The sequence below is a fragment of the Triturus cristatus genome, chromosome 7, assembly GCF_964204655.1.
Source record: "Triturus cristatus chromosome 7, aTriCri1.1, whole genome shotgun sequence".
NCBI classification, from domain to species: domain Eukaryota; kingdom Metazoa; phylum Chordata; class Amphibia; order Caudata; family Salamandridae; genus Triturus; species Triturus cristatus.
This window is the reverse complement of record NC_140590.1, coordinates 1,214,101,619-1,214,116,760: the sequence shown is the minus strand read 5'-3', so window position 1 is coordinate 1,214,116,760 and position 15,142 is coordinate 1,214,101,619. Positions and strand designations below refer to the sequence as shown.

The following is a 15,142-nucleotide window of genomic DNA, read 5'->3' as shown; positions in this document are numbered from 1 at the left end:
GACTGGTCCGACCACCACATCATTCTATTCCACATCAACCAATCGGTCCCAACTCAACACCCCGCGCAGGACCCTCCCAAATGGATTAGAAATACAGCTGAGATCCCTTGAGCTGAACTAGAAGAAAGGGTGAGCTCACTCATCCCCAACATCACTGATCATCTCCCCACAACCAAACTCACCTCTCTCTACAATTCAAATTTGACGCTCATCCTGGACCAACTAGCTCCTCTGAAACTAAAAAGACAGGAGAATTCCATCCAGATCATGGTTTACTACTGACATCAACGAAGAAAGAAGACAACTACGAGCCACAGAAAGACTCTGGAGGAACAACCCCATGGTCATCCATCACGATCAACTCCAAGCAGCCCGCAGGAAGTACAAAAAGCACGCTAGACAACGCAAAAAACAGACCTAAAGAGCTCTTCAATATCATCAGGAAACAAGCCACCAAGCCCGATGCCTCCCCAATTAAGGCATCCAAAGAACTGTGTGACAACTTCGCCATCTTTTTCAACGACAAAATCGCCAAAAACTACCTCTCACTAGGCACCAACCACATCCCTTCCACCGAGAACCCGACGCTTGAAACCAACGACAGCGCCTCCAAGAACCCTCAAACACTGGTCCTCCTTCAACCCTATTCAGGAAGAAGAGATAGTCAAACTAATCTCTTGTGCTAAGCCCTCATCCCACGCCCTTGATCTGTTACCCCCTCAACTGACCAAGGACTTGAAGCTCGTCCTAGCCCCGCTATGGTGCAAGATCATAAACAGGTCCTTGAGATCCGGAGTCGTACCAGACTGCATCAAAGTCGGACAAGTCACGCCACTACTGAAGAAGCCCAGCCTAGACACAAAGGATCTGAATAACTTCAGACCTGTCTCAAGCCTACCTCTTCTATGCAAAATCCTGGAAAGATGTGTACTTCCAATTAATTAACCAACACTTGGACAACATCAACCTTCTAGATCCCCACCAATCGGGCTTCAGAAAAGGCTGCACACTGAAACCACGATCCTTAATGTCATAGATGATTTACACAAGTCACTTGACTCAGACCAATGTTACCTTCTCATTCTCCTGGATCTATCGGCTGCATTCGATACGGTCGACCACAAACTTCTCATCAAGGTTCTACAAGAAAGGCCAGGTCTTGAAGAGACGGTCTTACACCGGTTCTCCTCCTTCCTCCACTACCGCTCACAAAGAATTAAAATCAAAAACTTTGAGTCCGACCTTCACCCCGTAAACAGGGGTGTTCCACAAGGGTCAGTGCTCTTCCCTCAGCTTTTCAACATCTACATTGAACCCCTTACCACCCTTCTCAAAAATTCCAACATCCCTTTCCACCTATATGCTGACGACACACAGATCTATCTTGAAACCACCTCCATTGACGACATCCAGAGACTCAATGCCACGCTCAGAGAGGTACAACATTGGCTCTCAAGTAATCAACTAAAACTCAATCAAGAGAAAACGGAAATACTCCTCATCTCCAACAAAGAGAACCCCCAAATTGCAGAATGGGTCAAAGCTATTGATGCTCTCAATGGTAACCTCACCCTGGCGGAATCGGTAAAATCTCTAGGTATCACCCTAGACCCGAAACTGGACATGAACAAACACATTACAAGCTCCGCAAAAAGCGCCTTCCTTAACTTGAAGCTACTGCACAAAATAAAACCCTTCCTCCCAACCAAGGACCTTCAACAAGCCACTCAAGCACTGGTGCTGTCCAGACTTGACTACGGGATTGCAGCCCTGGCTGGTACAGCAAAATCCCACCTCACCCCCCTCAAAACAATCTTCAATGCAGCAGCCAGAATGGTCATCGGATCTAAGAAATTCGACCACATCTCTCCCGCACTCAGAGAACTAAAATGGCTCCCAATTGAAATGCGGGCCAGCTTCAGAACAGCCTGCCTCACGCACAAAGCCCTTCACACAGGCAAACTGGAATATCTGCTCGCCAAACTCAAAAAGGCCGGCCAGACCAGGAACCTCAGGAGCTCCAATACTCTACTACTCATCCTGCTGAAAACTCGCAAACAAAAAACCGCGGCCAGGTCGTTTGCTGGTAATGCGCCCAAAATCTGGAATTCCATCCCCCCCACATCAGAACGATCCCCTCTTTTGCAAAATTCAAAAGCCTGCTCAAAGTCCTCTTCCTCGATCGCTCACTAGCGAACCGATAGGATCCAAGGAAGTACCTTAGCCGGCACTCCACCTGACTTTAACTCTTTGTCATGTGACATTGACATCCTCTACTGCCTGGACCCCTTCTGGAAATCCTACCCCCTCCCTCCGCCCCGAACAAGAACTTATCGTCTACTCGTTCTGTGTGACCTGGACTCTTCATGTTTCCTTTCGCTCAATTACTCTTTTGTTTGAACTTTACTCGTCACAAATCTCTATGTTCTACTATGATCTCCGCACTGCTTGTTTTCATATAAGTTACTTGTTGTGAAGCGCTCTGATGCCCTCGGGTCCAGCTAGCACTATATAAAACTCCTAAAATAAATAAACAGGCTGAAGAAGGATCAAAGGAGCAAGAGGAAGAAGCTGGCTCAGATTATACGGATCCCAAAGGGGTGAATGAGACAGACTCTGCTCTTGATCATGAAGCTAGTGCAGTGGACCTGAAGTGGATGCGGAGGAAGGCTGGCCGAGGGAGTTGCCCAGGAGAAGTTTGACTTCGCCAACCGATGGAGAATTCACACTCATAAGTGAAACGACTGGGTCAGAACAAAGTAAAGGCGAAAGTGGAGGATCCAGCTCAAAGAGATTCAAAAGACTGAGGGTGCCTTGTCAGAGGTGCGCTCCTCCTGAGTAGACATACCTAGCCACAAATTTCGATGACAGTGAGCAATGGAACTTCAGTGCTGATGATCGATGTTTTGCTGAAGATTCAGAGGACTGATTTGAACGTTCTTCTTTCATTTGCTGTTCCTTACCCGCCAAGGCTGAGTTGCTTGCAAAACCTGATACTGAATGATACTGTCTTTCCTTATTTAAGTCCAGAACATCATCTGAAGAGTTTGCTGAATGAAGAGCAGATTTGTTACAGTTGCTCCCAACTGAACTGGCATCGGCGCATATATGAGACGCTGAATGACACTTTATGTACTTTGATAAAAGTGCTTGAAGAAGAACACCTAGGCCCGAGTGGAAGAAGAAAATATTTAGGGCATAACTTTAGAAAAACATGGAGTAGGGATACAGAAGTCTCACGAAGACTGTATATCGTTGTAAATAAAAATTAACTCTGAACGAGAGACTTTTGCTCATTGCACAGGTGTAGAACAGAGAAGATTTTGTAGATGCTATTTCTCTGCCGAACTTGGTCTGAGTCTAAAGTAGAATGGAAACTAATCGTTCTAAGAGTAGACATAACTGCTTACTGTATTCTTCTATAACATTCATAGTAATAGGATTGATAGTGTTAGTTGTTGTGTTGTGTTTAAGACCTGTCGTTAGCATAAAAGAGATACCTATACCTACACAGATCCCTTCATATGAGCCAAAGGGGGAAGTGGCATTTTTAGGAGAGCACCACTTACATACTGAATTTATCTACAGGAAATTTCACACTAAATGCGTATGCTAAGCTACTCTGTGAGTATGTAGACACTATAGAAGGGAGGGATTGTTATGTTTGTATGCAATTACCTGCCTCAGTAGCTGAGGGCATCACTTACCAACACCTTCCCATGACATATGATATTAGCTGTAGTTTGCTTCTTAGTACGTTTTATAATAAGGATCATTTTGAGCATTATTTTTTTAATTAATATTTGGTACTTCCTGAGGTGCCATTGTTTAAGCATCTACACAAGCATGCGGAAGCTAAAACAGTTGAATTTGCTCATAGATACTTTGTTTCACCACAGACCATAGATACTGCTTATGCACACCGACATAACCTAACTTGTGCACTCACATGGATTAAAAAGAAATTCAATGATCAAGTAGAAGATAGATTTAGAGCACTAGTGGCTAATGCTGAGATAGGATTTTGTGTTCTGGAGTGGACACTGGAGGAAAGCGTAGGAAGGTGGATATCTGACTATGGTTACCCCCAACTTTTTGCCTAGCTGGTTTTTCGACTTAGTTGGCTTGAGATCCTGCCATTCAGGGTCTCAGGCTGTCTGCTCTCTCTTTAAAATGGACTCCATGTACCCTAGGTACATACACAATTGGTAAGGATCACCTTATTGGACCCTGTACAGTGTACCCTAGGTACCCAGGGCATAGGTGTACCCTAGGCCTCCCAGGGGCTGCAGCATGTATTATGCCACCCCTGGTCTGGCCTTCCAATCAGACACAACTGGCTGATCACTCAGCTGGGGCAAGGTCGTGTAATCACCCCTTGCTTAGATATAGTATACCTATATCTACCCTTAATATAGACACATGTGTACCTATCAGCCACTCCTATGACAGGCCTTAACAATCCTGGAAGCAGAGTGCTTGGTAACATGTGAGATGGTGCTGTAGCATGAGCTGAGCCTGTCTGCAGCTTTTGGAACCATGTCCTTATAGATGTTCTATGATATACCCTACCATATACTCTTAAAGTACCTTATAATCTTAAACGGTTATGGTAACTATGGTTTGGCTTTATCAAAACATGTCGTGTAAGGTGTCTAACACTTTGGAATAATACCCCCATACCATTTCTGGTGATGAGGATATTATTCCTCCCTTCTAGAGGGAGAGACATGTTAAAATCCTACTTTGCTGTTTAACTCTCACCAAAGCCTCAGCATCACAAAATGGATGCTGCTGCCACAGACACGAGTCTGACCTCCTGCTGCTGGGAGCCCTCCCAGCCAGGGAGGCCTGGACAATAGGTTTCCTGCACAAGGTGCTCCATGCATAGTCCAGTTCAAACCGGTGCTGGGGCACTCCAGCCCCAGCTCTGGCGCGAAACTGGACAAAGGAAAGGGGGTGTAGCCACTCCCCTTCCTGGTCCCACCCATAGGAGGGACCTTGCAGGTAGCCCAGCCCACTAGCCCAGTATATTAGTAGCTAGTTGGGCCCTGCAAAAGTAGATTATCCTGAACCTGCAACTTGAACAGAAACTCTGAACCTTCGACATTCGACGAAAGAAGAAGACTGAAGAATCTCCCTTGTGGCCAAGGAGTGGCCACCCTGTGCAAACAGGCACCATCAAGAGACTTACCCTTTGCTTTGCTGAAGTTCTACGAGGGACCGACTGCAGAGCCTGACCAGAGCCTTGACTTCCAGACTTCTCCGACCCTGATCCACATCCACCGCTGAGCTGAGATCTGTCGAGGCGACGAGAGACGTGGGACCGGCTACCTGGGAAAAGTGGCGAGCATCTTCCAGCACAGCTTCTGAGGCACCCTCGAGGTTGTGCACTGGGGATTGAGAAGCCCCAACCCCAAGCACCATCTGCACCAAAGATCAGCCCCCACACTCCACGAGTCCTGCGTGGGGCCCTTCTGCATTTTCCTGCTTGCCGCGTCTGTCCGGTTACTTGCCCATTGGCTAGTAACCTTTGTGACGACACACCTTTAACTTTCCACTGCTGGTTTGGCTCCTCCAGACTGGCCCCTGCTCCTCTGTGAAAGAGAAGCACCCCAGACCCTCCTGGTCTGCACCAGAAGCAAGTCCTCCATTCTGTGTGGGTTCCGCTTGCCAAGGCTTGGTGAGTCCTAACTCGACTTCGACGCCGCCGACAGCAAGAGCCTGCGTGGGACAGCTCGCCTCCTGGTCCTGGTTGTCCTCGACGTCTCCTGGTACCCGTGGCTGCTGCGACAAGCTTCACCTCTTCACCTGCAATCTCCCGACATCGCCTGGTTCCTTCCTGGTTCCACGTGGTCACTGGCTAGTGACTCAGACTCTGTCCCTTCTGCTTGCAGGTATCCTTCCTTCTTGATCCCAGCCCTGGGATCCACCGGACACTCTTCACTGACCGCCTGTCAGCATCTGTCCTTCAGGCATCCATAGGAGTCGACGACGAAACCCGACACAAGTTCACACCTATGCACCCGCAGCCCGTGGGCTAGGTAACTTGGGTACTCTGGTGCTCAGTAGGGTAGTGACTATCCTAGTGTCTAAGTTTCAAGTCTCGACTTCCTAGCTACTTCAGAAGTGTCCTAAATCTTATTATTTCCAAACTGTACTATTTCTATCGATTATACGCATTACGCGTGAGTGTTTCCACTCTGCACCTGAATCCCGTGGGCCTCCCACTTCCTAACCTTTGGTAGTATAGTGTAGCCCCAGCGATTGCCTAGGCCTATCCTATTTCCGTGACAGTGGTCCTTATACCACTTACTTAGTATATGGTTTGCATGGCCCCTAGGGCCTAACTGTATTACTTACCTGTGTGACTTAATGTATGGTTAAATAAGACTGTGTTGTACTTACCTCGAATCTCATAAAGAGTGCTGAGGGTTTGACTAGAATAAATACACTTTATTTTATATATATATCTGTTGTGGTGTCCTTTCATTTGGTATTCAAGGGGTTACAAATGGTATAACAGCTGGCTTCACATTCCATACAGAGTTTAGCCTAAGACTGCTCTTGTCCATGCTACCACTAGGATAGCTGGTCTATAAGGTTGACTTTACAGCCAATCACCATAAGGGTTGTTTGGACTGATAGAAGGTGTACACTAGAACTAGTGACATCATACATCAGGCCAACTTCTCACAGAAAGAGACCATAAGTCTGCGGGAAACACTGGAGCGTTATCATTAGAATGGCAGCATATGGGGAGATTGAGTGTACACTATGACCAAGGGGACTACAGTTCTATATTTGTAGGGAAGAGCAAATGTGATCACACCTTTGAAGTTCATGGATAATGGAAGCTTTATGTGGATAAGAGAGACCCAGTGATTCCTGCGGTTTATTACATTTGTGGGAGAAATGCTTATTTCAAACTACCCAGTAGATGGTACGGAACTTGTTATCTGGGTGTGGTATTTCCCAAAACGTATCATTTGGACGATTTTGATCCTCTAGTTTGGGAAAAAAATCAAGGCATAGATGTGGTTTGAGTGCAGGAGAAATAGTGGGAGATATGTTTGGGGCTAATATACCTAGAATTGGTGTGGGACTGAATGACATCAAGATTTGGAAACTATCTACAGTGGTTGATAAGTTGTCCATCAGCACAGCTAGATCCTTGTTGCTCGTGAATACTGAGATGATTGCCATTAGATTAGTGGTTTTGCAGAACTGTCTTGCTTTAGACAAAGGAATAACAGTTAATGTGTTATGCAAATTTCTTACAAATTTTACTCAGGACAATAATGTTTTATGGAATTTTACGTTCATAATTGTTGCAGCACATGTTGAATGGATAATTTACCTACCTTTAGAAGTGCACACATAATGTAACCTGTGCGTTGCTAATTTAGCCTAACTGAAGGCCTGAAAATGCTTTTCCTAACGTATTTTTCAGCTAACATTTGAATCCATATTTTGCTTGCATTGTGGAATGTTGCATGCATCTTGTGTTCCCACTGCAGGTGGACAAGGTTTCATTAGTTGAGAGAAAGACTTATTGTTCCTAGTAGATAGAGAGGCCTGAGAAGGAGAAAGGCCATAATGGATGGAGAACAAGTTCTCGTGGGAGAAAGAGATGGTACCAGGGATGTACAAAATAGCTCAGTGTGTGAACATGGAGGCAGAGAAAGGAAGCCCGAGGGTGCTGGACTTTGAAAATTACTAGTGGCACGGTGGGAAGTGCCTTGATTCAGCAGTTACTTATGTTGTAATGTAGTTAGGGAACGCTGACACTCCACTGTAGGATGCCTTGAGGTGTAGACCTTATTTTTGGCTTTGTGGCTTTATGCTGCATGACCCTGGTTGGAGTTACTTCTTAGGAAGGCACTAACAGCTGACACCTTTCTTCCCCACCTTTGAAAACTTACTTTAGATTAGGATTCCCAATTTAAGGTAGTGTAGGGATAGCTGGGGATTTGCATGGGTTTTACTTGAAGCTTGATGCAATATAAAGTGCATTTTTGTCTGCTGATAACATATGTTGCAGTGATTGAGTTAGTTGTTTTCTTTATGCTGTACCGCCTTAATTGGTTTCGGAGATTCAACTTCATTCTGTTCACTTTGTATTTTTACACCATAATGCTTCGGTTGGTGTATATTAATCTGTTTGAATTTGAATTAAACAAACTAACCGGAATTTGGTTGCCAACCTGGATTTTTACTCAGAAGCGTGGAAATTTGAATTTAGATATTTTGAGAGGAATTTTCTCTTTAACTCTCATGCGCATAAAATAACCATCAGTGCAGAAAAATTTACGAGTATGGGTTTCGGATCTCTCACTTCCTCTCTTCCACATCTGCATTTACTCTGCCCATAAGCAATTTTCCTTTGTTGTCTTCCCAGTTTCCTCTCACTAACCCCTTTCTAGCTCATTTCCCATGTATCTCTTTACTAGCTTTTTCAATTCCTCCTAATGTATCTTTTTCTCATTTACCACCTCATTGGTCCTCTGCTTCTCACATATTTTTCACTCTCCCCCTCATTCTCCTTCTACCAATCCTCCACAAATTCTCTATTTCGATCATGCCTTCACCTTCCCAGTCTCCTGCCATCCCTCTTCAGTTCGTGGCTTTAGGAGGCCCCATATCAACTGTAAGTCTTCCACATCTGATTTTGTTTGAGTTCGGAAACGTTTAGATTTTTGTGCCAATAAACATGCAAACCTATTTATACTACAATGAAAACAGAAACCAGGATTGGTTGAGATACTCACACTTGTCTTGGGAATGCTGCTGACATATTAAATTGCATTTGGCATACAATGTTTTTGCATTGCTGAGTGCCCTACTCCCAGACAGTACTTGTGAAAAAGGTTTGCCTGAAATTACATCCTCAGGGGGGTAGAGAGCCACCCAGATCTTTTTTCAGGATATTTGAAATCTATCAATCCCTAACAGAAACAGTGGTCCTTATTTACTCACAACACCAGTAATGTGGATGGGTGTCTGGCCCATAAAGCATTTGAGGCAGAGCATCTCTGGCCAATGAGGGAGGAACGGGAGATTGGCAGATTTGTTTGCTGTACTTCTACAGTTGAGTCTGGTAGTAGAAGTGCAGCAGGGCAGTGTGCAGACACACACTGGATATGCAAGAGGGAGCACATCCAATTCTAACATGACCATGGTGTGTCTGTGAAGTAGAGGTGATGGCAGGCCAAAGTGGCAGTTATTCCCATGTTCATAGGAATAAATAGGCTTGCCCCAATGTGTGCTGACCCAGCATTCTACTTTTCGACCCCCCTTCTCATTGGCTGATGCTGTCAGTTTTCGAAAAGAGGAGGAGGTAGGCTTATAAATGTTAGATCTGTCAGCTTTAGAGGGTTCTTCCCCCAACCTTTTGACTTACTCCTCCTATTTTGCTGCTCTCATTTTAGTTGCCCTTAGGACTCTGCACACTTTACCACTGGTAACCAGTGCTAAAGTGCTTGAACTCTCTCCTTTAAACATGGTAAAATTGGCTTAAACCTAATTGGCATATTTGATTAACTTGTAAGTCCGGAATAAAATAGTACTGCGTGTACCCAGGACCTGTAAATTAAATGCTGCTAGTGGGCCTGAAGCATGTATTGTGCCACCCTCTTAAGTAGCCTTCCAAACCTGTCCCAGGTCTGCCAATGCAGTCTGTAAGTTCAGTTTTAAACTGCCATTTCGACCTGGCAGAATAAACCTTTTTGTTTAATAGATGTAAATCACCCATAAGGTACACCCTACCAAGCCCAGAGAGAAGGGTGCCCTGTATTTAAAAAGTAAAACTTGTTCTTTTAGGTTTCACATGTCCTAGTAGTGAAAACCTCTTAAATCTGTTTGCCACTAATGCGCGGCTTGCCTCTCCCATTAGATAACATTGGATTGCCTTATGCCATTGAATAAGTGAAAACTTTCAATTGCGAGCAGGTACGAAGGTCAAGTTTTACCTTCAATGAGTCATTTAAACCCCTCCTTAATGGCAAAGATGGATTTTAATTCACAATTCTGAAAATGCTACTTTTAGAAAGATGGCATTTAGAGGTTCTAACTATTTGGTGCGTGCCGCCTGCATCCTTGGCCACAAATCGAGGTGTAGCTGGCAGTTGGTCTTTGTGTATTCCTCCCAGACAGGGAGACAAAGGAGGAGTAGGTGTTGTCAGGATGGGTCATCTCTGTCAGGATGAGGGGAGGAGTTGTCACCTATCACACTTGCACATCACAAAGACTCTTCCTTAGCACACTCCCAAAGGGTTTCAGGCCCCCAGACAAGCTGAGGTCAGGGTAGGGAGGAACAAAATTCCAGACACCTCTGTAGGGGGAAAACTCTAGAACCTTCTTCCACTTCAAAGCTGGCACCCGGTATAAACATTGGACCCTCAAACCCAACCCTTCAGAACACAGATCACTTCTGGACCTGTCGTCAGGCAGAAGGACTTCCCAGCTGTGAAGTCTTCCCTGCTGACCAAGATCTCCTTTGCTGATCAACGCCTGTTATTGGTGCACCAGAACTCTTCTGTTCATGTGACCTACCCTGCAGAATCCAGCCTGCTTGCATGGAGTCAGGACTCCAGGAAATCTCCAAAGGTCCATCGGCTGGCTCTCTGCTCAAGCCAAAAGGACAGAATAGACTTTTTCGACGTCAAGGCAACTTCCTGCATCTCGATGCAGCGCAGCACAGCTCACCATGACACCTGCCCAGGGCAACGCATCTCATCTTTGATGCCAAAGCATTGCAGTGCAAGTCCCCTCAAGTCTCTGCAGCTTCTTCGGTGACTATGCAGCTCAACGCCAAAACTGTCTCAGATCAACGCATCTCGCCCTAAGTGATGAGGCATTGAAAGTCCTACCAGGCTCCCGTCATGCCCTCCTCAATGACAGCTCATGGTCTCACTTCTCAAGCTCCCATCGATGGCTTCATCCATTCTGCCGCTGCTCAACTTATCTCAACGCCGGACCTTGCATTGCAATTCCTCTTTGATTGACTCCTTGACCTCAGAGCTTGAAGCAAAGAATCCCAGGCCACAATGTATTTTGTCAGCATTCTGAACTCAGTCCCGTATCCGGCCTGCAATCCAACGTAGTCAGCCTGAACGTGTGGCTTTAACCTGGTCCACCGCAACAAAATAGCCATGGTTGGTGCTTTGTGCTACTTTGCGCTTTGATTTCTTCAAAACATTTAAATATGCAGATCTGAGGTTATACTAATTAGATTTTTGTTGTTTTGGTGTAAAATAATTTATTCTTTTCTAGATGTGTGCCATTTTTTTGGCTTGCATTTTCACTTTATTACTGTTTGAAGTGCTGCACAAATACTTTATACATTGCCTTTAAGTTAATCCTGATTGTTTGCATGCCAAGCTACCAGAGGTTTGAGCACAGGATAATTTGGGGTTTTCTTGTGTTTTACCCAGACAATTTCTCACACCCGTTCCCTAACCATACTTGCTTATCAGGCAACATATTGGTGCTTTCTTAGGGACGTGCTGATTGTTCAGTGGCATGCTGTGGGCAATCTTGGCTATCCCTGCATTGCAGTGTTGATCCGTGACATATTTATGGGTATTCTTGGCAACATGCTGGCTATCTGCTTTTTAATGCAGTTCAGAATGGATCACAAAACACATTTTGCGAGATGGAAAGGTCTTTCTGCACTCAGCTTAGTACATTATGACAACCAGCATTTGTAAAGCGCGCAGCTACCACAGGCGAGGTGTCCCGCCGCTGGGGGGGCCGTCAGGAAGATTAAGCAAGCTATTGCCCAGGGTCACATGGTGCTGGGCTAACTTTCTACCAGTGATCGAACCGTGAACCCCCGTGTTCCGGAGTCAGCCGCCCTAGCCGCTGCACCACACCTCTTCTCATTACACATACGCATTTGCAAATGCAAAAGTGTTTACTACACTGGTGCCTTAGGTCTAAAAACAGGTGCACAGCTCTGACTCTGCACTGACTCGGCTACATTTAGCTCTTCAGCAAACATTTAGGATACGTCCCGCATAATGCCCATAAGGAACGCAAGATTTGCTTAGTACACCAAGAATGAGAACCTCCTGAATTTTGGCCAATTCATGTAAAATATGTGATTTAAAATTCACCATATGCCAGTTTGTTCCTACAGTTTTTCCTTACATTTTTCTGCTTTGAGGAGGAGGTTTGGCTCCCTTTGCTTTGCTCAGTAACAGTCGACAAGGACATTAATGTAGCACAAGTTTCAGAGTTTACCAGACAACACTTGCATTGAGTTTTGGAATAATTTACCTGGCAGGGGAGATTGGCTGTATCCTTCTGCTGATCACACATTATCCCATTCTGGAACACATCAGTCAGGTTATGCATGTCAGACGAGTTATACAAGCAGGAGCAATCTGCATTTCCTATCAAATCCACTTCCACTTGCTGCAGAGTTGGAGACCTGTATCCATCTGAAAAGACAAAACACAAATAAGGGTTAAGAATTTAAGGAGGCAGAGCATAGTTGACTCTGCAAAAAGGATAAAATACTACCTCCTAGTAGCCGAGACTGTTAATTGAAGGAAACCATTATCCACTGCGACACCGGATATCAAAATTAGGGTATTTCAAATTGTAACTTCAATGAAGTAGAGGAGAAGACATTCTTAGCACCAAACTAACGTTCGCTACAATTAAAGGACATGAAATGTGTAATGAAAGTCTTGAAATGTCATACCTCAATACATTGTCTGCAGAACAACAATTTCTTTATGAGTTTGATTCCGGCTGAACATGTATGCCTCATTGAACCTTCACTTCTGAACAGCGTTACCCTTTCTAATTCACCCAACAGCTCACTGTCCAGGAATGATAAAGGTATGCGTCTTTCAATGCCATTCCACTTCTATCACACATGTGCAAGGGAGTAGCCAGAAAATTAAAATACTCCCCACTTTGACCCAAAGCTCTTATGGCACATAGCAAGCAAAGTAAGCCATTGCCACCCTCCTGAGAAGTGGTCGCTTGCCCATTTCATCCAAGAATCTAACCATTCATCCTTTCATCCTTCAATCCACCCACTTATATCCACCATTTCACTTGTGTATTCCGTCATCTATGAAGTCTTTTATCCAACATGCAGTCTAGCCCCATTCCGTCCCTTTACCCACCCACCCATCCATATCCAAACCAAACCATCCATTTAAAAAACTATCCATCAAACATATCCAATCTTCTATCCTATCTCTTGTCTTCTATTCTTTCACTTATCCATCCCCTGTTATCCATCCATCCATTCATCCATCCATCAATCCTTTCAATCATCTATCTTTCACTCATCCTTCCACCCTTTCACTCCATCCATCCATCCATCCATCCATCCATCCATCCATCCATCCATCCATCCATCCATCCATCCATCCATCCATCCATCCATCCATCCATCCATCCATCCATCCATCCATCTACCCTTTCACTCAGCCATCCATCTTTTCACTCATCCATCCAGCCTCCAATACATCCAACCACCCATCCATCAATTTACCCTTTCACTCATACATCCTTTTACTCATTCATCCATCCATCCATCCATCCATTCACCCTTTCACTCATTCATCAATCCATCATTTCATCAAGCCACTCTTCTACCCTCCCTATCACTTATCCATCTATTCTTTCACTTATCCATCCTTACAAACATCCTTTCACTCATTCATCCTTACATCCTTTCACTTATCCATCCACCCTTTCGCTTCATCCATGCATCCATTCTTCCTCCCTTTCACTCATCCATCCTTCTATCCATCCTTTCACTGGTTCATTCATTCTTTCACACACTCATCCTTCCATCCATCTTTTCATGCATCCATCCATCTATTCACCCTTTCACTCTTCCATCGGCACACCTTTCAACCAGCCACCCACCTATCCTCCTATTCACTCATCTATGCATTTTTTCACTCACCCATCTTTACATCCATCCTTTCATTCATCCATCTATACTTTCACTCATCCATCTACCCTTTCATTCTGTCCATACATCCACTCTTTAACTCCGTCCATTCATCCAGCCTTTAACTCCATCCAGCCATCTAATCCTCAAATCATCCATCCATTTACCCTTTCACTCATCCATCCTTCTTTCATTCTTTATCCATGTACCCTTTCACTTATCCATCTATTCACCCTTCACTCATCCATCCATCCTACCTCCCCTTCACTCATCCATCCTGTTAGTATAGAAAGTTTTAGTACAGATATTGAAGACCCAGAGAAAATGTCATTAAAAAGCCTCTCCTTTAGCAATGCAGCATTATACATGCTTGGACAGCAGTATGTGCCCAATGCTTCAAGTTAATAAAATACAGTGGACAAGCTCAGAAAGAGAGAACAGCTGCAACTTTTGAAACATACTGATGGAAGCTAGAAATCAATAAAACAAACAAATCAAGAAGTCCCTGGTACATCAAACAAAACAGAATTGACAGTTCCTCCAGAGAATGATCGCGTAAGGAGGTGGTACCAGGGGAGTAATGCAAGTAAGCCAATCGGATTTGAGGTCAATTTAGTAGGAAAAGATAAGACATAGGGGATGATCTAAATACATTGCAACAAGAGCAGGATCACACGCTCCCTTGATGCTGAGGTTGTAGAAATAGACAGACAGTCAGACAGACAGACAGAAAGTCAGATTGCACGAATCAAATAACACGCTGTCAGATCACGCTTTCTGCTTGAGTCAGGTTTTAGGACACGTAGATTATACAAACCAAATAACACGTAGGCAGATAACTCTAAGAACACGTAGTCCGGAGGGTGGGAGTGATTACACCAATGAATGAAGGAGGGTGGGAGGCCTGGCTTTAATTGTGTAATGTTGCTCAAATATGGCCATTGTTGGTCACATGATGTATGATTCAGCAAAAAATACACTATATAAAGGGTTACCTGCTGTAGCCAATTTGAGAGTTGGGTGGCAATCCTACCTGGGTTCATCACTCTCCCTGCCGCTGTAGAACAAAACCTTTATATTTCATCACTTACTCTTGTTTTTCTACTTCAATTAAGGTTTAACTAACATTCTGGTGAGCCAGCCAGAAGGTCATAGGGGTCATCGCTGACGGCAACCAAGGAACAGGAGACTGCCCACTGGGAATAAGACTACGCA

At 44.6% G+C, this 15,142-nt stretch overlaps 1 protein-coding gene across 1 annotated transcript in view; it reads right to left on the bottom strand.

Moving 5' to 3' along the window:
- LOC146811634 (transmembrane protease serine 9-like) overlaps window positions 1–15,142 on the bottom strand; it is a 1,785,969-nt gene that overhangs the window by 1,112,562 nt on the left and 658,265 nt on the right. The window contains exon 8 of the mRNA XM_085618610.1: window positions 12,283–12,446. Coding sequence (XP_085474736.1) covers window positions 12,283–12,446 — 164 coding nt within the window. The remainder of the gene's footprint in view (window positions 1–12,282; window positions 12,447–15,142) is intronic.